This window comes from Chrysochloris asiatica, unplaced genomic scaffold (genome assembly GCF_000296735.1).
Source record: "Chrysochloris asiatica unplaced genomic scaffold, ChrAsi1.0 scaffold00147, whole genome shotgun sequence".
NCBI lineage: Eukaryota > Metazoa > Chordata > Mammalia > Afrosoricida > Chrysochloridae > Chrysochloris > Chrysochloris asiatica.
Window position 1 is genome coordinate 5,565,374 of NW_006408665.1, and position 25,150 is coordinate 5,590,523.

Genomic DNA, 25,150 nt, shown 5'->3' on the forward strand with positions numbered 1-25,150 from the left:
CTTTCTTCATGTATGATGTTCTTGATGCCATCCCACAACTCTTCTGGTCTTCGGTCTTTAGTGTTTAATTATCACATCTATTCTTCAGATGATCTCTAAATTCAGGAGGGATATATTCGGGTCATATTTTGGCTCTCGTGGACTTGTTTTCATTTTCTTCAGCTTCAGGTTAAATTTGCATATGAGCAAATGATGGTCTGTTCCACAGTCTGCCCCTGGCCTTGTTTTGACTGATGATTTGTAGCTAATTTGAGGGCAATAGTATAGGGGTTGAGAATTTGAGAGAATTGAGAACTGAAAGAAGAGTTCCTGAGGAGTTTCAGTTAATTAAGATCAAAGTTAATATCTTAATTCTTAGCTAAATCTCTTTGCAGGAAAAAAAAGAAAAAGAAATTGTGTTTGTGCGACTGTCTGAGTGTTTATTGATGCAAATTGAGGAGGAGTTAGGCAATGAAAATATCTCTACCCAAAAGAAAACTTTTCTTTCTTTTTTTTAAAGTAAAAATACATTGTATTACCTAATCTACGAGTTGACTTTATACAAAACCAAGACAAACAGTTCTTGGCTTCGGAGATTAGGAAAAAAAGAAAGAAAGAATTATGTATGACATTTCTTCAAGGACATCTTGTTTTTGTTTCATTTTGTTTTGCTGTCCTGTATTCCTTTCAGAGAATTTCCCTTGAGGTACAGTGTCTGATGGGCAGACTGCACTGCAATGGACTTAAGTAGAGTCAGAGAGTGGATACGTGACAGGGTCTTTACCCTCAAAGAATAAACATTCAGTGTCTCATTAGACATGATTTGAACTCCCATAGACATTTATTGGAAAGAAATCCTTAAAGAAAAGAAAGCAAAACACATATTCATTAAGCCAATCAGATATATTGTCAAGTTTAGTTTAAATAGTGCATTTATTCCAAAAGAGACTGACCTATAGGCAAATATTCCTGTCTGAGTCAAGTGTTTAAATGTAGTTAAATGAGAATTCCCTCGGGTTGTGCTTTTTTTCTGCCCCAAAGTTTCCCCTGCCCTTCTCTCTTTTTTTTGAAATTCAATTGCAAAATATTATTTGGCAAAAACATCAGGCATGCTTCTAAAAATTGCCGGCAGCTGCACTATCCTTAAAAGTGCCGAATGACTAGGTCCCAAGAGATGGACAATTATTTCCTTCTTCTGAAACTAGGAAAACTGCCCTTTCTGACTTTCTAAACTTCCACATGTTCACCATACTATAGCATCATTGTACTAATTTTGATTGGATGGTGCTGTGCTATAGGATAGCACTGAACCACAAGGTCATTTTGAACCATAAGGTCAATGGTTCAAACTTAACAGCCACTTTCCAGAAACCCTATTCAGGGTTGCTGTGAGTCGGAATCACCTTGACACACTTAACAACTTAGCAACAACAAGAAAAAAGATCTATAATTAGTTAATATTAATGTTGCAATGAGTGTTGACAGGTGAAGAATGTGGTAGAACTCTAATGATCCTCTTAAAGATTATTACTGCAGAGGTTATAGTATTTAAACAGCTCTACTTAAGGCAGGCAAATCATCTGAGAAAATGGATTAAATGAAGAAGAACATGGCACCAGGTTTGGAGGAAGACTCATTAACAACCTACCATATGCAGATGATATAACCTTGCTTCCTGGAAACCAATAAGACTTAAAATTTACTGATGAAGATGAAAAACTATACCCTTTTTTGTGGGTTGCACCTTGATATAAAGAAAACAAAAATCATCATACCTGGACCAATAAACAACATCCATATAAATGGAGAAAAGATTGAAATTGCCCAAGACTTCATTTTGCTCAGATCAACCATCAACACTCATGGAAGCAGAAGTCAAGAAATCAAATGACATATTGCATTAGGCATTTTTACAGATAGTACAGCCATTACTTGTCTGTAGCTCTCAACCAGTGGTAGAACACTCACATGCTAAAGGCATACCATACACTTTTTCTGTTCTAGGGAAAAAATGGGTTATACTCAACTCATATTATGAAAAGAGAGGCTTTTAAAAGTTCAAAGATACTTGATAACTACTTATTAAATACTGTTGATTTAAAAATCAGAAAAATTGAACTAAATTTTTCACTAGGACAGGAGTCCGGTGTGGCACTGTGAATTAATGCTCTAGATTGCAGAGTCAGTTTGAAGTGCAAAGGCAGCAGTTCAAGCTCACCAGTCACTCCTCAGAAACCTTATACAGGGTCACTATGTGTCAGAACTGACTCAATGGCATTTAAAAACAACAACAACAATATAGACAATTCTGCAGTGACTGCTAACTGCAATTATTTTGAAAGGTAACAAAATGGATATGTTTGATGGTAAGAATCAAATCATGTCGGTGTGAGTTGCTTTTTAAGACTTCAATTTAAAAGGAATCTTACTTTATTTTCTCCAAAAAGAGCTTATCACTCCTTTCAAGCTTTTAAGAATTCCTTTTCAGATGTAGATAAAGTATAGGAATAACAAGCTCTGGTAGCATAATGGTTATGAATCGGGCTGCAAACCACAAGGTCAGCAGTTCAAAACAACCAGCTGTTCCACGGGAGAAAGATGACGCTTTCTGCTCCCGTAAAGATTTACAGCCTCGGAAACCCTAGACAGGGTCGCTATGAGTAGGAACCGACTCCACGGCACATAACAACAACAACAACATAGGAATAAGGAAGATGTAAAAAAGCCAGTCATTTAGTACAGTTTCTTTGGATTTAGATCAATAATGCAATATTAACAACATTAATAAATTGTTATCAATATTTAATAGTTTAATAATTTAATTTTTTTTAATAATAAAAATAAATTAAATAATTACATATTCAGTTAAAATATTTAATAAGTCATTAGCAATATTTAATAATTATCAAGTATCCAGATGCTTTAAAATGTGTCTGTTTTCATAATGGAAGTTGAGTATAATAGATTTTTTCCTAAGTTTTAATACACTCTAAGGAAATATTCAGAACCTTAAGACTGCAATATCTATTGCTATGAAGTCAGTTCTGACACGTAGCAATCCTAGGACAGTGTAGAACTGCTCCTTAGGGTTACTGAGACAGTTTTCTTTACTGGAACAGACAGCCTCATATTTCACATGTGGAATAGCTGATGGGTTTGAATCACTGACCCTGGGGTTAATAGCCCAATGCATCACCAGAGTACCTGAGAATGCCAATAGAGAGATTAAATGATACTGAAGTGGCCTAGGCTTCTTGTTTGTTTTATCTGTTATATTGAATGGATGAATCTGAAGACAGTTCACGCTAAAAGCATTGGTGCTATTTCTTCTCTGGTTTAGTGTATTTCTAAAAATAAAACTTAAAAAATAAAAGTGTAGTCTTTCAAAGCATTAAGATTTGGAAACTTTCTCATCTCATCTATTATGTTCAGATGCCATAAAGTTAGTTCCAACTCATACCAATCCTGTGTACAACAGAATGAAACACTGCCAAGTCTAGCATTATCCTCAATATTGTTATGATTGAGCCCATTGATGCAGCCACTGTGTTAATCCTCACATAGTGGGCCTCCACTTTTGCAGATCCTCCACTTTCCTGAGCATGAGAGCTTTCTCCAGGGACTGATCTCTCATGATAACACATCCAAAGTAATTGTGACAAAGACGCCCCATTTTCACTTCTAAGAAGTATTGTGGCTGCAACCCTTCCAAGACATTTATTTGTTTTCTGGCATTCCATCATAGAATCAGTATTCTTCCCAAACACCATAATACAAATGTATTGATTATTCTGCAGTCTTCCATATTCACTTTCACATGAGTATGAAGCTATTGAAAATACTATAGCTTAGGTCAGGAGCATCTTAGTTCTCAAATTAATATCTTTGCCCTTTAACATTCTAAAAAGGAAATTTTTAGCAGATTTGCTTAATGCATCACGGTATTTGATTTCTTGACTGCTACTTCCATGAGTTTATATACAAATACGAAGACTTTGTTTTAAAACATAATTTAAGAATATTTCCTACATATAAAATTAGACCAATTTTTGTGGATAATCAAAAATATTTGGACTTTGACTAATAAAACCCAAAATGGTTATAAACCATTTAAAGGAGCTCTAGTAGCATAGTGGTTACCAGCTAACTTCAAGGCCAGCAGTTCAAAACTGCTAGCGGTTTCACAGGAGAAAGATGAGGCTTTTGACTCCTGTAAAGATTTACATTCTTGGAAACCTTATATAGGATCACTATGACTTGGAACAGACTTCACAGCACATAACCACCACATTAACCATGTAAGTAGATAATAGTAAATTTTTTGTAAAGCATTAATATTAAAAACAGTAAATTATGTAAAATATAAACACACAACTGACTCCACAGCACATAACAACAACATGTGAATGTAGTATACATATCACAAATAAAATGACTTAAAAATATAAAATCATAAGCTCTAAAAATACCACACTTCCCTTCTCTTGGGTTATACCTGTATCTTGCTGATATTGTAAATATGCTTTGTGAATCAGGTTTTCCTCCATTCCAAGTAGATTTACTATTCTAAAATTTGTATTCATAGTTATTTATTTTCCACATTGTTGGCAGTTCAAGTATACAACCCTATACAGAGTTATTATGAGTCAGAATCGACTCAACAGCACTTAACCACAATTTCTTTAGTACATCTGTTTCTGACTTCTTTACTTTGATATATAAATTCAAGGTCAAAAAGTGTCTTTTTTTATCTTGCAGAGAGGGCTTATTGTAGTGTATGGTAGAACAATTGGCTCACCAGCAAATACAAGAATCTTCAGCAAATAATAAATAGTTAAGAATTCTCCAGTGTAGCTCATTTTATTCTTAATGGGAAAGCAATAAAGAATTTAGAGGAAAAAGATCAAATATTTGCTTTTCCACTCTTTCACCATGTGACTCTAGGTCAGTCATTTAGCTTCTTTGTCCTTTGGAGTCACAGAATCTGAAACCTTAACCTAACCTCTGTCTCACAAACTCTTTGATCTTGGGTAAGCTTTAGTGCGTCCCTAAATGTTCTCATCTATAAAATAATTATAATAACAATTGCATACAGAGTTGAGATGAGGATTAATGGGTTAAGCATAGTGTAGAAATTGAAATGGTAACACACTCGCCACAATGGTGGGTGTTCTCTGGAATAGGTCAAACAATGAAATATATCATTGTTTTTTGGATTATGTAGGCCGTTACTGATGTGAGCACATGTGTGCATATCATTATCAACGAGTTATAGAAAAAAATGAGAATTTATGTAAATAGAATTAAAATACTAGAATCAGAATCACTAACATATGTTGTGTATTTTAGATGATCGTTTTGAAATAGACCAGACTTTTGTTTTGGTCATTAAGCAACTAATTATTCAGTACTGAAAACACAAATGATCTGCCTTTTGTTTCCATTTTGAGTTTGTTTCTCCATCTGCCAACAAACATTTCTTTTATTTTCCTAATTGTAAAATGAATACAAAATTATATGTAATTTCGCGGGAGAAAGATGAGGCTTTCTACTCCTGTAAAGATTTACACCCTCGGAAACCCTGTACAGGGTCGCTATGGGTCGGGACCGACTCGAAGGCACTTAACAACAACAACAACATACCTAACCTCCAGAGTTTTACTTTTCTTGGGCATATAAAGAAAGGGATTCTTCAGCCAGGGTGTGTCAGGGATTCTCTGAGTAGGATTCAGCACATTTTCTAAAAGAAAGGGACTTTGTTTCTAAAACGATGTTGCTAGAGGCCTGTGTTTTAGAAAATGAATAAATAAATCTGTGACCCAAGTAGGAGTTAGTGGCAGTTTAGCCACCACCTAAATTGCAGCTTGGAAATGAAACTGGTGGGAAAAGAGCTCCCAAAAAACCTTCTGAAGAAACATTCAAGTTGATGTGGCTCCTTCAGTGGTATCCTTTCATCAATCCGATGCCTGTACTAAAAATAAGAGGGAAACTTGTATATTGAAATCCAAGCCCTTGGGATCTCTGAGTTAAAATCTTTGTCTCAGTCAGAAAATTCTTTTTAAAATTAGAAAAAAAGAAAAATTGAAGATGAAATGTGTATTTTCTCTTGATTGTAAAATGACTTACTTTGTTTATTTCCCTACATGTGCATATTTGTTTATGTGCATAAAAAATTTAAGCACTCAACAAATAAAATGTTTAACTATCCTATATGGTTTTTGAGATTTGTTCAGTAAACAGCCAAACTTTTGAATTAGAACCTCATGTTTTGAAGGTTTCCGATTATTGAAACCATGGATTGACAAAACAGAACATGGCCTTTTGAGTTTTTTTTAATAGCTTCTTTCCTTCTTTCTCAGACCCTCCATCTCTTCCTCCCTCCCTCCATTCTCTTCACCCTTTCTTCTTCTCTCCTACTGTCACCCAACTTCCTTCCCTCCTCAAATATTCCGTGAGCACCTCTTATGCACCAGACCCTGTTTCAGGCACTGCCATAGGCACTATTTTAGGCAATGGGGAACAGCAGAGGACAGAAAAGGCAAGAATCCCTATCTACAGAGAGTTTGAATTTTAGTGTGATATGCTGTGGGTTAATGGCAAAGTTGGTTTGAACTGCAGAGTCCATGGTCCAAGCTCACCAACTGCTCTCCTCAGAGACCCTACAAAGTATAACTACGGGTCAGAACTGACTCTAGGTATTTAACTACAACTACTACTAACATTAAGGATCTCTGGTAGCGTAGTGGTTACAAATTGGGCTATGAACCTACCAGCTGCTCCATGGGAGAAAGAAGAGGCTTCCTGCTCCCATAAAGATTTATAGCCTCAGAAACCCTGTTCAGGGTCACTATGGGTCAGAATCAACTCAACAGCACTTAACAACAACAACTACTACTAACATTAAACTACAACTACTACTAACAAGTACTAGTAACTGTACCAAAAGGAAATGGTTGATGTTCAACCGTTTCAAGAGGTAGCATATGATCAAGAGCCAATGACACTGAAGGAAGAAGTCCAAAGTGCATTGAAGGAATTGGCAAAGAACAAGACACCAGGAATTGATGGAATCAAAATTGAAATCTTTCAAGAAAGTGAGGCAGCACAGGAGGCACTCACTCATCTCTGCCAAGAAATTTGGAAGACAGCTATCTGGCTGACTGATTAGAAGAGATCCATATTTGTGCCCATTCCAAGAGACGTGACCCAACAGGATGCAGAAATCATCAGAGGATATCTTTGATATCCCATGTGAGTAAAGTCTTACTAAAAGGAATACAGAAATGGCTACAAGCATACATTGACAGAGAACTTCCAGAGATTCAAGCTGGATTCAGAAGAGGCCATGGAACGAGAGATATCATTTCTGATGTCCAATGGATCTTGGCTGAAAGCAGAGAATATCAAAAAGATGTTTACCTGTGCTTTATTGACTATGCAAACACTTTCGATTGTGTGGATCATGACAAGATATGGACAATGTTGCAAAGTATGAGTATTCCTGAACACTTAATTGTGCTCATGAGGAACCTGTACATAGACAAAGATGCAGTTGTTCAAACAGAACAAGGGAACACCAAATGGTTTAAAATTAAGAAAAGTGTGTGACAGGGTTTTATTCTTTCACCACACTTAGTCAACTTTTATGCTGAGCAAATAATCTGAGAAGCTGGGTTATATGAAGAAAAAAGTGGCATCAGGATTGGAAGAAGACTCAATAACAACCTGCGATATGCAGATGATACAACCTTACTTGCTGAAAGTGAAGAAGACTTAAAATATTTACTGATGAAGATCAAAGAGCACAGCCTTTGGTATGGATTGCATCTCAATGTCAAGAAAACAAAAATCCTCACCACTGGACCAATAAACAACATTCTTATCAACGGAGAAAAGATTGAAGTTGTCAAGGACTTCATTCTTCTTGGATCAACTATCAACACTCGTGGAAGCTGCAGTCAAGAAATCAAATGATGTATTATTGCATTATGCAAATCTGTTGCACAAGACCTTTTTAAAGTGTTGAAGAGGATAGATGTCAGCTTGAAGACTAAGGTGTGCCTGACCTAGGCCATGGTATTTTCAATAACCTCATATGCATGCGAAAGCTGGACAGTGAATAAGGCAGACCATAGAATAATTGATGCCTTTGAGTTATGGTGTTGGAGGAGAATATTGAAAGTGCCATGGGCTACCCATAAAACCAACAGATCTGTGTTAGAAGAAGTGCAGCCAGAGTGCTCCTTGGAGGCCAGGATGGCCAAACTTCGTCTCTCATACTTTGGAGGTATTGTCAGGAGGGATCAGTCACTGGAGAAGGATATCATGTTTGGTAAGGTGGAGGGGCAGAGAAAAAGAGGAAGACCTTAGCGAGATGGTTGGCAAAGTGGCAGCATCAATGGGCTCAAGCATGGCAACAATAGTGAGGTTGGCCCAGGATCAGGCAGTGTTTCATTCTGCTGTGCATAAGGTCGCTATGAGTTGGTATGGACTCGATTGTTGTCAGGTGCCATCGAGTCGGAACTGACTTATAGTGACCTCATCGACTCGATGGCACCTAACAACAACAACACTACTAATATAATGTGCTCTGGTAGCATAGTGGTTATGAAACAAGTCAGCAGTTTGAAACTACCAGCTGTTCCATGGTAGAAAGATAAGGCTTTCTGCTCTAGTAAAGATTTACAGCCTTGGAAACCCTGTGCATGGTCGTTATGTGTCGGAACTGACTCAATGGCACTTAACAACAACAACAGCTACTAACATGGGGTGTGACTTTGGACTTGACTTTCAGGCTCTCCACATGTAAAATGAGATAATGGCTCTAATTTTATAGGGTTATCGTGATGAATAATGAGACATAACCTGGGCATGAGGATTCTAACATATTCACTCCCTTTGCTTCTCTTTATTTGGCTGCAAACATGTCTCACTTTCTTTGGTCTTGCTTCCATCCTCCATCTCTCTCTCCTCTCATTTGTATTTCTGTGTTTATTTATAGGGTCTCTGTGTTCATCATCTGTATCTCCATATTCATCCATAGCTATTCTTATTTGTATGTCTCTCTGTGTACACCTCTTTTAGGAACTTTCTTTGTGTATGTCTTTCACCTCTTTCTTTGATTCTTTCTTTCTAGTTGGATATGGGTGTTTGCATATGCATGGCTCCCTGTGTGTCTCTGTCTCCTTTTCTCTTGGGGTGTGGGTCTGTCTCTAGGAGCAGATATCTTTTGTGTGTGTCTCTGTGATTATATCTCTGAGTATTTCTGTGTCTTTCTCAGAATGGATCTCTGTATGCATCACTCTGTATCTAAGTTTTGGTATATCTGTGTTTTACTCTCTGTCCCTTTCTCTGTCTTTGTCATATTCTCTCTCCCCTACTACTTAGCACAATACCGAACCAATTATAAATAGTCACTGAAAAACCCTCCTCTTAATGTTCAATGTCCCAGGTTCACTTTGTAAGTTCCCTTCATCAATTCTTTTTTCTTCACTTCTTTGTACCATGTTTTTCCATTTCCTTGACCTCAACCATTTCCTTGACCTCATCCTTGCCATTGAACCTCTTCACTTCTACTGAAAACCATGACCCTGCCAATCTTCCAGTCTATCATGACAGTTGATACTAGGTTAATGTTATTATATCAGGCTGCTATACCCTCCTCTGGTTTCTAGTCATCTTCTAGTGGCCATCGAGAGAGTTCTACAACATTGATAGCTCAGTCACCTTTCTGAAAATCAAGTTCATCGGGCCAGTATTTTACCTATCTGCCACCATGCCCCACAGTGCATAGAAGCTAAGTCTTTGATGCTTTGACCAGGCTATTATTAACTCTACTTTACAAATAAAAACAACACCCAGTTGTTTCAGTGGGATAAGGCCCTTCCTAAGAAGAAAACATAAAATGTAGACACATAGGAAATAGGATCAAGAAACTTAATGGGCTAATATTTGTATTGCCAATGTGTTGTCTGATTCATCATACTGTGTTTTATTTTTGTTAGTGTTAAGAAATGATAATTTATTCATATATACATGTGTTAATTTGATAAAGTATTTAGGTCAAGGATTAGCAAACTTTATATTTAAGATAGTAAGCATGTTAGACTTTGTGGGATTCAGTCACCTTATTGCAACTTTGTCAATGTATCCTGAAAGCAGTCATAGATAATACAATATAAATTTGGGGTGGACTGTGTTTCAATAAAACTTTATTTATAAAAACAAGAGATGGACCAGGTTAGACCTGCAGTCCATAGTTGTTGTTGTTGTTGTTATGTTCCATGGAGTCGGTTCCGACTCATAGCGACCCTGTACTGGGTTTCCGAGGCTATAAATCTTTACGGGAGCAGAAAGCCTCATCTTTCTCCCACGGAACAGCTTAGTTTCAAACTGCTGACCTTGAGGTTTGCAGCCCGATTTGTAACCACTACGCTACCAGAGCTCCTTTGCAGTCCACAGTTAGGAGACCTTTAATTTAGACAGTATCTCTTTTGGATAAAATTTTTATGCCTGTGCAAACTAGTTTTTCAAGCTTCCATTTCGTCTCTCTCTCTCTTCTCGATTGTATGCCAAAAACAATGCTATCTTTTGAACGTTTTATAGTGCATCATATAATTTTTATACATACATATCCATGATAATGATTCAAGGGAGCAAACACAAAATATGAATAATCTAACTGGTAACTTCAGATAATTATCTGAATAAATTGTTAAATACCCATAGTAATTTATGTCACTTAATGTGGTGGCTGGCGGTGGTTATGTGCCGTGGAATCGGAACCAACTCACCACCCTGTACAGGGTTTCCTAGGCTGTAAATCTTTACGGGAACAGAAAGCCTCATCTTTCTCCCGCAAACAGCTGGTAGTTTCAAACTGCTGACCTTGAGGTTCACAGCCCGATTCGTAACCACTACCCTACCAGAGTTCCTATCAGTTAATGTAGATTATATCATTTATGTTTTCACTCTTTCATAATTGTTTACTTTTAGATGTTCAGTTATCTTTTAAAGATTTTAGAAAATTGTTTTATTTTGTTTATATGTGCCTACTCCCTCAACTTAAAGGTGTTTGTAAAATTTTAAACAGATTAATTGAGGATCTTCTATTTGCAAGTTTGGCTAAAAGTGCAGTTGAATAGGTTTCAAAAATTTAAACTTATGTGAAATCTGAATTAGTCATAAGTGCTGATCTATGGAAATTGCTTGGTGTGTAGGTGGCATCATGGGTTAGGTATTTGAACTACTAACTGCAATGTCCATGGGTTCAAACCCACCAGCCACTCTGCTCCGAGGGAGAAAGACAGTGCTATCTTCTTCTTTTGTAAAGATTTATGGTCTCAGAAATTCTAGATAGGGTTAGAATTGGCTTGATGGCAGTTGGTTTGGCTTTGGTTTGAGGATGAGAAATACATTTGTAAACACAAACTAAATAGATTAGCAGCACAAAACAAAATTATTTATTATGAAAATAAACACATTGAGTAAAATATTTAAAATTATTAAACTATTTAGAGTATCAAAATTAAAAGTTATACTAAAAGGAAACAAATACTCGGAACTATTAATATGGTGCTGTACAATAGGCACAGGACTGCTAACCACAAGGTTGATGGTTCAAACCCATCAGGCACTCCTTGGAAGCTCTATACAGTGTTGCTATGAATTGGAACCAACTCTATGGTGCTTATCAACAACATTAAAACAAAGGATTTATCTTCTTTATATATTATGATCTGACAAGCATCCAATTTCTTAAAATCAAAGAAAAACAAATTAAATCCACAAAAAAGGATTCATCATCTTAGTGTATCTTTGAAATGACTAGTTTCATAGCAGTACTGGTACAATACAAAACCAATTATAAATAATCATTCCCTCCTCAATGTCTAGATACCTTAGGGTCTTATTTTAAGCCCTCCTTTGCAAAGCCTGATGATTTGTTCTTCCTAGCATCACTGTTTCTCTTTCTGCAACCTTGATTTTTATAGATGTTTAGTAATATGGAGTTCTAATTTCCATTTCTCTGTTTACTAATGATGTTGGTAATGTTTAGACCTTGAGTATTCTTTTTCAAGCAGTCAGTCTTTAAGCAGCACCATAGCTATTTAGTTGAGTTGCTGAACTTCCATTAAATTCATTGGTAAAGGAGCACTGAACCCAAATCAATTTTATACAGTTTATTTCTCATAGCACACAAGGTATGTCAACAATAGTTTCCCTTCCTCACACATCCCATGCAGAGGTGTTCCCTGGTAGATGCTGTATACATAGGTTTGTTCCACTACTAATAAATATTCCTTAAGAATCTCCCAATCAAATAAGGTTTGCTAGCAACTTTACTTTTAAAGGTAACTATCTTTATTATCCTTGAATGAAAGCAAATCACCAGGGAGAAGAGAGAGGTTTTATCATCATATAAATAAAGCTGCTTTCTAACCCAGAAGCTACCTCTAGCTTACAAAGTTATTTGCTGTGCAAACATCCTAAAACAGATGGTCTGATATATATGTATATAAATACTGTGGCAATTTGTTTCCCAACCTGATTTGCACATTTTTCTGTTGTGTTGGTTGTATTTTTTTCATTGAATAGGAGAGATGTATTTGGTATATATATATATGGAGTCCTGGTGTGGCACTGTGGTTAATGTGCTGCACTGCAAAGTCATTTTGAACCTCCAGGTCAGAGGTTCAACCTCACCAGCTGTTCTTTAGAAACCCTATTAGATGGCCAGCATAGACTCAATGGCACTTAACAACAACAATATAATTTAAATAAACTCCAAATAGATGATGGATATATATGCAAGTATATAATCATTGGAGTCCTGGTGGGTGCTATAGGGTAAACAATAGATGGCTAATCACAAAGTCAGCAATTCAAATCCACTAGCCACTCCTCACAAACCCTATACAGTATCACAATGAGTCAAAACGTATTTGGTCTTCCAAGACTAAGATTCAATGGGAATACACGAGCAGACATGCGATCTGACTGGTGACCATGTTGGTCACTGATAAGAGGAAGTGAGGGAAAAACCGCAATGAAGCTGCGAACTAAGCCCTACCACATTCAATAGACTCCTGTGAACCCTGGTGGAGACCTGGTTGGCCAGCATGCAAGACCTGGGGACTCTTGGGCTCAGAGTCAGTGACATAGCCACAGTTGCAGATAATACCCACTTGACCTGGCTTTAATGACTAGATGATCAGATCTCAAGTAGAAGAAGAAAGAAGAATTGAGAAAAAAAAAAATTTGATGAACTTGACGTACACCTATGGATGCAGTAGCTCTAAAGAGGGAACAAATCGTTACAGCAAGGACCATTCCCACCCCCTTGATACACAGAGTAGACAGGGATGGGGAACTTGGACATTGGGTGCTCAAAATGGGGGCTACAAATGCTAGAAGTGACTGGCTTACAAAGCTTTCAAGAGGGAGCCTAGATCCAGAGGGTGTGGAGGAAGGTAGAATCTCCACTGACTAGTATCCAGTCTGTCTGGGTGGGGCTGATGAAAGGAGATGGGGATAGCATTCATGTGGCAAAAGAGTGAATAATTGCTATCAGGACTGACTGTGAGGGTTTGAAATGTAAAGGAGGGGAGTGGTTGATTTTGCAGTTCAGGAGCAGAGATCCCTGCAACCATCAAAGGAGAAGAGCTGAGTGCGGGACCCTACCCAGAGAAACAGTGACACCAGAGATGGCAGATGGCGGCAGAGACAATGACATCGAGAGATGGAGCAGATGGGGACTAGAGACCCAGAGAGGGAGAGGGGCTCTGTGCTGATGACCAGGGGCTTGCAGGGTTGGTTGATGATGCATGGAGGGGATTGTAACCATGGCAATGAAATTATATATGATAAGATGAATGTAAAGCTAATGTTCTCCCATGTAAACGATCACATAATTCACAATAAAACATTAAAAAAAAAACTATTTGATAACACCCTACAGTAATATAATCATTGCCTTTCAAATAGTTTTTTAGAACTATTAAATTTTCCTCCAAGCATTGCTTAACCTGCATATCTACTTATCATAATTTTTATTATGCTTTATTTTCTTATCATTCAGTTAAAAATATTTACTAATTGCCATTGTAAAGTTTTCTTTATATACAGATTGTTTACAGTTGTGTTAATTGTTATTCAGATATTTAGAGTTTAAAAATCTTATTTGTGTTAAAAATTTCTAGATAAATTTTATTGTGAGCAAAGACTTTGCAATACTTTGAAGTTGTATAAAACTTGTTGTAAGCTCCAATATTTTGCTAAATATATCATGGGCCCTTAAAAAGATGTGTATTGTTCACTGGTTAATTATAATGTTGTATACTGTTGTTGTTGTTAGGTGCCATCGAGTCGGTACCAACCCATAGTGACCTTATGCACTGCAGAACGAAACACTGCCCAATCCTGGGCCAACCTTACTATCGTTGCCACACTTGAGTCCATCGATGCTGTCGCTTGGCCAATCGATCTCATTGGGGGTCTTCCTCTTTTTCTCTGACCCTCCACCTTACCAAACATTATATCCTTCTCCAGTGACTACTCCCTCCTGACAATATGTCCAAAGTATGAGAGATGAAGTTTGATCATCTTGGCCTCTAAGGAGCACTCTGGCTATACTTATTCCAAAATGGATCTATTGGTTCTTTTGGCAGCCCATGGCACTTTCAATATTCTCCTCCAACACCATAACTCAAGTGCATCAATTCTTCTACGTTCTTCCTTATTCACTGCCCAGCTTTTGCATGCATATGAGGTTATTGACAATACCATGTCTTGGGTCAGGCACACCTTAGTCCTCAAGCTGACATCTTTGCTCTTCAACACTTTAAAAAGGTCTTGTGCAGAAGATTTGCCTAATGCAATATGTCATCTGATCTCTTGACTGCTGCTTCCGTGAGTGTTGATAGTTGATCCAAGAAGAATGAAGTCCTTGACAACTTCAATCTTTTCTCCACTGATAAGAATGTTGTTTATTGGTCCAGTGGTGAGGATTTTTGTTTTCTTGACATTGAGATGTAATCCATACTTAAGGCTGTGCTCTTTGATCTTAATTAGTGTGTTATATATAGATATATAAATTTGGCAAAGTTGGTTAATTATCTTGCTACTTGTATATATTTTTAAAAATGTTTTATTGTAAATTGAATGAAGGTTTAGAGACAAGATCATCAGTTTTTACATTCAACAAATTACACACTTCCATTTCATCTCAATGATTGCAATCGTCTCCATGCAACAACAGTTGTCAGTTATCCCTCTTCCTCCCTGTGGTTCCTGTTTCCATTACACCCTACTTCCCATCCCTTCTCAACTTTGTCCTTAGGGAAATGTTGCCCATTAGATTTTGAATGATTGGCTGTTCCATAATTCCATGGTGAGCATACCTTAGTATTGTTGTTGTCCCTTTATATACATGTCTACTATTTGGCTGAAAATTGTGACACTAGAATGAGTTCCGTTGCAGATGGGTGGTCAACAGCCATAAACTTAGTTTCCTTCAATCTCTTTCTGACCAGTAAGCCCAGTCTTTTTTTTTTTTTTTTGAGTTTTTTTTACAATTTTGAGTTTTGTTCCACATTTCACCTTCTAATGTGATCCCTTTCAGGGCAGTTAGTAGTGGTAGCCAGGCACCTTCTAGTTCTGTAGGTCTCAGCTTCTTGGTGACTGGTATTCACCTGGTATCCACTGGACTGTTTGATTCCAAGCATCTTCAATTTTCATCAATATGGCCACTCATAAGCTTTTAAGATCACAGCTACTACTCACTGAGGTAGGATGTAGAATATGTCTTTGTGGATTATGTTATGCCAATTGTCCATGGTATTTTGTGAGACAGAGTACTCCTTGGAGGACAGGATGGTCAAACTTCATCTCTCATACTTCAGACATATTGTCAGGAGGGACCAGTCGCTGGAGAAAGACATATCAGGTTTGGTAGATGGAGAGTCAGAGAAATAGAGGAAGATCCCCAGCAAGATGGATTGGCAAAGTGGCAGCATCAATGGGCTCAAGCATGGCAACAATAGTGAGGTTGGCCCAGGATCGGGCAGTTTTAAAGTTTCATTTTGCTGTGCATAGGGTCGCTATGAGTAGGTACCGACTCAATGGCACCTAACAACAGAAACAATTGTCCTGAGACCTCAAGCCCAGCAACTCGTTGCCTTAAGATGTTTAATAATATCTAAGAAGTTTTCATCATTTGGGGCACATTATGCTCCACTACATAGGTGTAGCACTGCAGGTTAATGCACTGGACTGCCGGGTTGGTTTGAACCACAAGTTCAGTGGTTCAAGCTCACCAGCTGCTCCTCGTAAACCCATTACTGAGTCACTGTGGTTCAGAATTGATTCGACGATGGCACACAACAATAACCTTTATAGGTATGTTTGCAACAAAGATCTATTCCTTTTGTTTCTTTCTTTCTTTTTTATGGGTTGGGGGGAAGGGAAGGGATGGACACCAAAACACTCAGGAATTTATACATTTAACAACCAAAAGGCACATTCTGCAAGCCTACCTCCTGGTCACCAACAAACAGTCTTTCTCTTTTCTTGAACCTAGAGTCCTCAGCTGTTCTATCTCTCCATGTGCTTCTATCTCTGTGCCTCTGTCTCTGGTTCTCTGCTTCTCTGGTTCCACATTCCGCTCATGCTTTTCTCCCTTGGTGGTCCTAGGATCCTCTGTTCCTGGAATGTAAGATTAACTACTCCCTCTTTATGTTACAAAACTTCTACCTTTATAGTTGTGACAATCACAATTAGTCATGATAACTACTCACTATTGAATCATAGGAATGTTATCCCCAACTCCTTTCACCAGACCTGTCTAGACAAGATGAAAACCATTTAGTGTGGATTCTACCTTCCCCTCCACACTCTGAAACTTAAATTGTATTTCTTATAATGGATGTATAGTTGGATTTTCCATTTTTATGCATTCTGACAGTTTTAGTTTTGCATGAGGTATTTATCCATTTAAATTTAATGCATTTACTGATATATTTGGGTTTAAATCTTATATCTACTAAGAGTCCTAGTATGGCACTTTAGAATTAGCACTCAACACCAAGGCCAGTTTGAACCACAAAGTCGGCAGTTCAAACTCACCAGCTGCTCCTCAGAAACCTTATACAGGGTTGCTATGAGTAAGAACCGACTCAACAGCACTTTATAACAACAGCAACAACTATTTGTTTATGTTTGTCTCATCTTTTTTTCTTCTTTTTGACCTTTTCAATCACCTCTTTGTACAAACATATTTATTATTATTATTTATTGATTAGCTCTTTAGGTGTATACCTTAATTTTTCAAAATATCTTGATTATAGAGTGACTACATATTAATTCTTGACTTACTGCATTCTATTATAAAATAGTACTTTTTTGATTCTTTGACTGTGCAAGAACTTAATAATACTTAAATCTCTTGCATCTCCCTTTAATTTTTTATGGTTTTGCTATCATCTGTTATAATTCTATATATTTTAAATCTTTAAAGCTTTATTAATACTATTTTAGAGAAACACTATTCATCCACCTATATCAATATATTTACCTTTTCCTTTGTTTTCATTTCTTCATGCTTATTTATTTTTGCTTCTATATTGATGTGTGTGTGTGTGAAGAATTTTGTTTATTTCATTTAGTGAAGTTCTATTAAAAACAAAATTTTAGCTTTTATTTGTCTGAAAACCATTTTTCCTTTGTTTTTTACTATTGTTATTTTAACTGTTTTTGTGTATTAGGTGAAGGCTGATAGAGTATATCATTTTCCATTCAACATATCATAACATGTTTTGTTTCATGTCATTGGTTGCAAGCCCACATCATCTATCCCACTTCTACCTGGGGCTTTCTGATTTTGAGTAATGCTTTCAATGAGTATAGAATGCTAGGTTGACATTTATTATTTTTTTTAATATCTTAAAGGTGTTATTCCATTTTCTTTTAGGTTCATTAGTAACTGTTGACAAATCAGATATAAATATTCATGTTGCATCTTTGAAAATAATGTATGTCTTTGTATCTGGATGCTGTTAAAATTCTCTTTATTTTCCTATTTTGGCATTCTTAGTGGGTGTGTTTTCTTGGCATTTATTCTGCTTAAGGTTATTACATATTGAAAACATTATTTGATGTTTGTCATCACTTAGAATATCTTCATATATTATATCTCTGTTTATTCTTCTCCAGGATTCTACTCATACATATTTTAGATATTTTCACTGTGTCCCATTTGATTTTTACTGCCTTTATGAATTTTTAATCATTTAAAAATATCTATCTGTGATTTTATAATCCTATTTCAGAATTAGACACTAAAAACCTGATAGAACATGGCTGGGGTATGTTAGCTTATGGGGCTTATTTAATAATAATTTACTGAGAACACAGAGTCCTGGTGTAAGCTCTGTAAGATAAACATTGGCCTGCTAACCACAAGGTCAGCAGCTCAAACTCAACAGGCAATCCTCAAAACTCCTATACAGGGCCATTGGATATTCATTCTATATAGCATATAAGGGAGATGGGCATTTTTTCATTTGCAGTTTAATAAATGGATAATCAGAGTGAGGTTCACCATTTTGTTCATTCTACTGATAATGAATAATAGAGCTTGGAATAAAAAAGTTTCCTGTACCATTTCTTTTAAATAATGATGTTCTCCTCACCAGAGCTTTGCCTGCACTCCCAACCCCATGCACCCCCACCCCAAAAAGCCTTTAGTAATGGAATTTAGGAAGAATTCTTCCAAGATATGGGATATAAAAATAAATGCTGCGCAATTCCATTGTTGTGAAGTGCCATCGAATTGGTTACAACTCACAGTACCCCTGTATAGGGTTTCCAAGGAGTGACTGTTTGGTTTGAACATTAGCAATCCAGTGTTTATCCTGCAGTACCACACCAGGACTCATACAGCTCAGGTCCAGGCTTATTTCTATTAGTTATTAACCCCACTTTTGCAACGCTTACCAGCCGCTCCGCGGGAGAAAGATGAAGCTTTCTACTCCCGTAAGGATTTACACCCTCGGAAACCCTGTACAGGGTCGCTATGGGTCGGAACCGACTCGAAGGCACTTAACAACAACAACAACAACAACTTGATTTTTAAAACAACTTTCCTTCATTTATTATACATATGCAAATTACTTCTAGGCTATTTCTTATTTGAATAATGATAGTATTAGTATTAACAATAACAAGTATCAGGAACTGAATTTAATCAGTTACAAGTAAAATCTATTTTTCTAACAGAGAGAAGGAGAAAAGGACCATCGGGTGCGTCTGGCAGTTGGAAATGGTGTCCGAAGTGATGTATGGAGAGAATTCTTAGACAGATTTGGGGATATAAAAATGTGCGAATTTTATGGAGCAACTGAAGGAAACATTTGTTTCATGAACCACACTGGGAAAATTGGATCAGTTGGAAGAACAAATTTCTTTTACAAAGTAAGTATAGTATTATCTTTTACAAAAGAAATACATTGAAGTCTACTAACCTTCCTATTGACTCTATGCTTTATATGGTAAAATTAATCACATTTTGTTTTAAGTTGAGCACTTCTATCTTATCACAATACAGGCTATCTTATCTGACTTAAGGATTACTTTATACCTCTAAAATGAATTAATAGTCAAAAATCTTCCCTCCGTTCCAGAGAGTTCCTCAATCTATTTGCCGAATATTTAAAGAGCAAACAATTCCAATCTGGTACACTCTTTGCCAAAAAAGGAAATACCTTTCAGAAGGATAAGCACCAGGCCGACCCCTACAAAGTGGAAGGTAGACATGCCTCCACCCTCTAACCTTCTGTACCAATGCTAACACCAGCTGTTCCTCCCACAGCACACTCTATTTCTCATCTGGATTTGATCATTCATTGCAATGGATGCACAGAACTCAGACACCATGCTCATAGTTAGGGGGTTTATTAGGGAAGGTAATAGAGTGCAATTCAGGGTCAGAAATGTTCAGGGAACAGTTCTTCCAGTCAGGACAGTTGCCCATAGGCAAGCACACTGGCCCTCTATCCCCTTGACCTGGCCTCTGCCATGTTCTTACAATGTTACAAAGCTCTCTTAGGGCTACTGATAAATGTCATCAGGGCACACCATTCTACCCTAAGCCTAAAAGCACATGGCTCTAACTTTGTGAGTCAACAAACCTGGCTTCTCTAGTAAAGTGCCTGGAGGCACCCAACTCTGTAAGCAAGTCTCCTGTCCAAAGTCATTCAATTTGCTCCATGGGCTGGGAAGTGAACTGACTGCTCTGCCTCATATTCTGGATCCCGGTTTTACTGCTAATGCCACTGCTCCTATGCCCCTCCTCTGTTTTCCTGTGGTGTCACTGCTCTCTGTCCTGGGTCAAGGAGGTTCAATGAGCAGGGTTGGGTCCCAAGGATGCTCTCCATTCCTGTCTTTTCTTCTTAAATGGTAGTAAAACTTCCCCCACGCTGCTTCTGAGATGGCTCATTTTACAGCCAGCAAGATGCCCAAACTGACCAATCACAATTAGCCCTGTTAACAGTCACTCACAACTGAGTCATGAACTTCATCAGGATCTTCCCACACTCTTTCTTATCAAGATCCATCAGAAAAAAAAGTCATTTAGTGGGAGTTAACACAGGCTGGGTAGAAGAAACATTAAATAATTCACTGAACCACATTCTTCCAGAAAATAGAAAAGAAAAACACTTTTTAACTCACTTGATGAGTCCCAAAGTATGACCAGACATTGACCAGCTGGTGCTAGTCATAGATATCCATGTATGAAGAAAATCTTCTGTGGTCAATCATCTCTGTAGCTGTGTGTTCTCAATGAATCTGTATGGGCCCTGAGAGTCAAATGATATTACTGTTGACATTTCCAGTGCAAATACCCAAGGAAATATTAATAATTCCCATTTGTAGAATTGCTTTTGAATATATCTTTAAGATTTCCACAGTGAAATTACTTACATTCCCAACTTCTTTAGTTTTATAGAATAAGTTTTCTGTATAGTTGTTGTTGTTGTTGTTAAGTGCCGTCGAGTCGGTTCCGACCCATAGCGACCCTGTACAGGGTTTCCGAGGGTGTAAATCCTTACGGGAGTAGAAAGCCTCATCTTTCTCCCGCAGAGCGGCTGGTAGTTTCGAACCGCTGACCTTAAGGTTCGCAGCCCGATTCGTAACCACTACGCTACCAGAGCTCCTTAAACTGACATAAATCAAATAATTTGTTGTTCTTGTTAGTACCTTGGAGTCGATTCCAACTCACAGTTAACCCCATGTAGGGTTTCCAGGGAGTGACTGGTTTTTCTAACCTATTACATTTTTTTTTTTTTTTCAATAGCTGGAAGTAATGGACATACATATATTTTTCATGCTGCAGCTGCTAACCGTTTTAGTCAGACTACCTACTCAAGTCTGGTGAAAATTGACCTAATGTTATGAACCTATAAACGGTTGTAAGCTATTTTTATAGTGCATTCTTTTAGGATTTGAGGGTATAATTAACATCAGAGAACTGCATTTGCATTTTAAGCAAAAGTTTTTGGAAATGTAAGGGGTGATATTCTGAGTTTTGCATTTCCTGCAGTTGATTTTCTCAATTCATTGCACTGTTTCTATTACAAAATTAGTATTCATATTAAGCCTCCTTACTGAGGCTGAGTCATTCCTAAGTAATCATCCAACAAAAGTGCAGTGAAGATTTTTAATTTATATTGTTGACTTGACTTCCATTATGAGTCTAATGTTTTTGTTCCCTGTCAGACTATAAAAGCTGTTAACAATGCAAGAAGTCATGATTGTTTCTAACTTAGTTGAAAATTTTCTGATGGTTCAACTCATGTTTTATTTATTTAAGTTTGGAAATGAAAAAACAATTGGTCCTAACTCCATATGGATTCTAGCCTCTTTGTTATCATTTCATTGGCATGTGATTTCATTACATACCTAGTAGTCAAAAACTTGGGCCAAGATCGTTGTTTTATAAATAGATAGAGAGGTTTGATAAGTGTTTCTCTCATAAATGCTTTACTTACTATGTCAGAGGAGAATCAGTCTCCAAATGGAGAAAGAAAGCAACAAACAGAAAGATGAGACAACAACACAGAGTTCCTATGACTTAAAAGTCCTTCCTGCATGCTATCCTTCCTATTTAAATGTACAAAACTAAAGGGAATGCTCCTTAGAAGTGAAGATGGCAAACTTCAGCTCATGTACTTTGAATGTTATCAGGAGGGATCAGTCTCTGGAGAATGACATTATGCATGATAAAATAGAGGGTCAAGGAAAAACAGGAAGACCCTCAATGAGATACATGGACACAGTGGCTTTAGCAATAGGCTCATTGTTGTACATGGGGATACTATGAGTCAAAACTGACTCAGTGGCACCTAACAACAACAACAACAAAAGGACAGGTTCCTCATACGTGCACCCAAGTAAAAAAAAAAAAAAAAAGCAAAAACACACACACACACACAAAAAAAAAACCCATGGTGACAAAGTACTCAAAAGGCAAATATAAGAAAAAGTTATGCGCTAACTCTCTTATAGTATTTTATCTGGGAATAATAATTCAGAAGTATTCTGATGTGGCACTATAGGATAAGCACTGGACTGTAAATCACAAGGTTTGTGGTTTAAACCCAACAGTTGCTCCTAGGAAACCCTGTAGAGAGTTGCTATCAATCAGAATAGACTCAAGGGCATTTGAACAACAACAACATATTGATATCCTAGGGCTATTTTAACAAATTATCACAGACTGGGGGGCTTAACACAACAGAAAGTTATTTTCCACAGTTCTGGAGGCTAGAAGTTCAAAAGCAACTTATCAGCAGAATTAGTCCCTTGTGGAAACTGTGGGAGTGTCTGTTTCAAGCTTCTCTTCTAGCTTCTGGTGTTCCTTGCCTTGTCCTTACATCACTGCTGTTTCTGCCTCTGTTTTCTCATGATCGTCCATGTTTGTGTGTCTGTCTGTTTTGCTTCTCCTTGTCTTATAAGGATACCAGTCACATTGCATTAGGGCCCTAACCTAAGATAGTATGACCTCATCTAAACTTGATTACATCTGTAAGACCCTATTTACAAATATGGTCACATTTATAGGTTCTGGGGATTAGAACTTCAATACATTGTTTTGGGTGCACAAAATCCAACTCACAACAGAAAAGAAAGAGAGAGAGAGAGAGAGAAAGGAAGGAAGGAAGGAAGGAAGGGAGGGAGGGAAGGAGAAAGGAAAGAAGAAAGAAAGGAAGGAGAGAAGGAGGGAGGGAGGAAAGAAAGAGAAAGAAGAAACCAGTAAAATAAATTAAATGTGAAAAAAGTGAGAAATTGAATTAAATAAAAGGCAACTGAAAAAATATGAATACACATTAAAATAAGAACTACTCCAAAAAGCCCCAAAATTTTTTAGGAAAACAACTTCCTGTAGGCTCAAAAAATTATAACAATATTCCTTTTGAAAAAAAAAAAAAAATAGGAGCTCAAAGAGAAGAAAGATTCAAGGGAAATATAAATTAAGAAAAAGAATTGAAAAGTAAGCATGCTCAACTCAAAGAAATAAAGAAAATATTACAGAGATGAACAAACTACATTAAAGGGCTCAGAAATGAAAAGCACTGGTATTGAACAGTGGCAGTGGCAATGGACTCAAGCATAACAACAATTGTGAGAATGGTGCAGGACAGGCTATGAGTTGAAGCCAACTCAAAGGCACCTACAGCATAGACATTGTTAGGGAACAAGATTGTTATCTCTGTTAAGTACTGACTGTCAAGTTGGTTCCAACTCATAGTGACCCTGTGTCACAAGGAGCGGCTAGTGGGTTTGAATCAACCACCTTGTGATTAGCAGTCTAGTGCTTATCCTACACTAAGACTCCCAGGGGATAAAATAGGCATAAGGAATCACACAAACACAATAAAATGTGCAGGCAAATCTTAATTTCACCCAGTTTCTAAGCATCGAGTGTACTATATCTGATAATACACACATTGAATGGAGACTTTGTCAGGAAAGATTGTCATACACATGCACAGTTTCAAATTAATCAAAAAGAAATAACATTAGAGGTGATATCTCCAGTTACTGGGCAAAATTTCCAGAAAATAATGTATGTTAAAATCAGGAGAGAAAAGATTGGGTGATGAGCAGTCATTTTTTTCTTGTTTGGCCAAGGTGATAAATATGGTTACAGAAATGTGTTTCAAGTAACAATTGAGAAAGTGGCCAATGTCCTGTTAGCCAAATATAGACAAAGACCAATGAGATGCAAGATTACATATTAATAAAGTATCGTCATTTTTAAATAACAATATGTTTTGTTTCACTGTGTCTTCCATTGATTGCTATCATCTTAAATTAGGATAATAGTAATGATTGCCACCTAGGGTGGTGCTCTGGTAGCATAATGGGTTACATGTTGGGCTGCTAACTACAAAATCAGCAGTTCGCATCCACCCCTATACAGGGTTACTATGAGTTGGAACCAACTTGAGGTCACAATCACATAAGGTGTTTTGATGATGAATGAAATACATTTTGTTCTTATACTTTTACTACAGTATCTGGCAGTGTAGTAAGTGCTCAATCAATATTAATTGCTCTTATTCATATTTTAATACAAACAATGAAAATCAATATTAATTGCTCTTATTCGTATTTTAATTCAAACAATGAATCGTTTGCTTTGAGTTTTATCCTGATTGAACTGAGATTAAACCCAGAAACTGTATGCATCTAATACACTTCTGCCTCTTTGGATTTCTTTATTTTATTCTAACAGTCCTTTTTTATTTATTCTATTTGCCCTTTCGTATTTATATTATTTTCTCCCTTTATTTTATTGCTCACATGTTATTCATTTACAACTTTCTAAATAAGGTTAGTATGATTACATATTTAATTGATTCTTAGAAACTAAGAATCTGAAGCACTCTAGCTGTACTTCTTTCATGACAGATTTATTTGTCCTAATGACATCCATGATTCTCTCAATATTCTTCACCATCACCATAATTCAAATGCATTGATTCTACAGTTTTCCGGATCCACTGTTCAACTTTCACATGTCTATGAGGTGATTGAAAATAAATACCATGGCTTGTGTCAAGTGCACCTTAGTCCTCAAAGTGACATCTTTGCTCTTTAACATTTTAAA

General features: G+C 37.0%; 1 protein-coding gene and 1 pseudogene across 1 annotated transcript in view; one reads left to right on the forward strand and one right to left on the reverse strand.

The window, feature by feature from the left end:
* LOC102826047 overlaps positions 1 to 3,652 on the reverse strand; it is a 5,148-nt pseudogene extending 1,496 nt beyond the window's left edge.
* SLC27A6 (solute carrier family 27 (fatty acid transporter), member 6) overlaps positions 1 to 25,150 on the forward strand; it is an 82,579-nt gene that overhangs the window by 42,855 nt on the left and 14,574 nt on the right. The window contains exon 5 of the mRNA XM_006870681.1: positions 19,255 to 19,449. Within this exon, the coding sequence (XP_006870743.1) occupies positions 19,255 to 19,449 (195 nt within the window). The remainder of the gene's footprint in view (positions 1 to 19,254; positions 19,450 to 25,150) is intronic.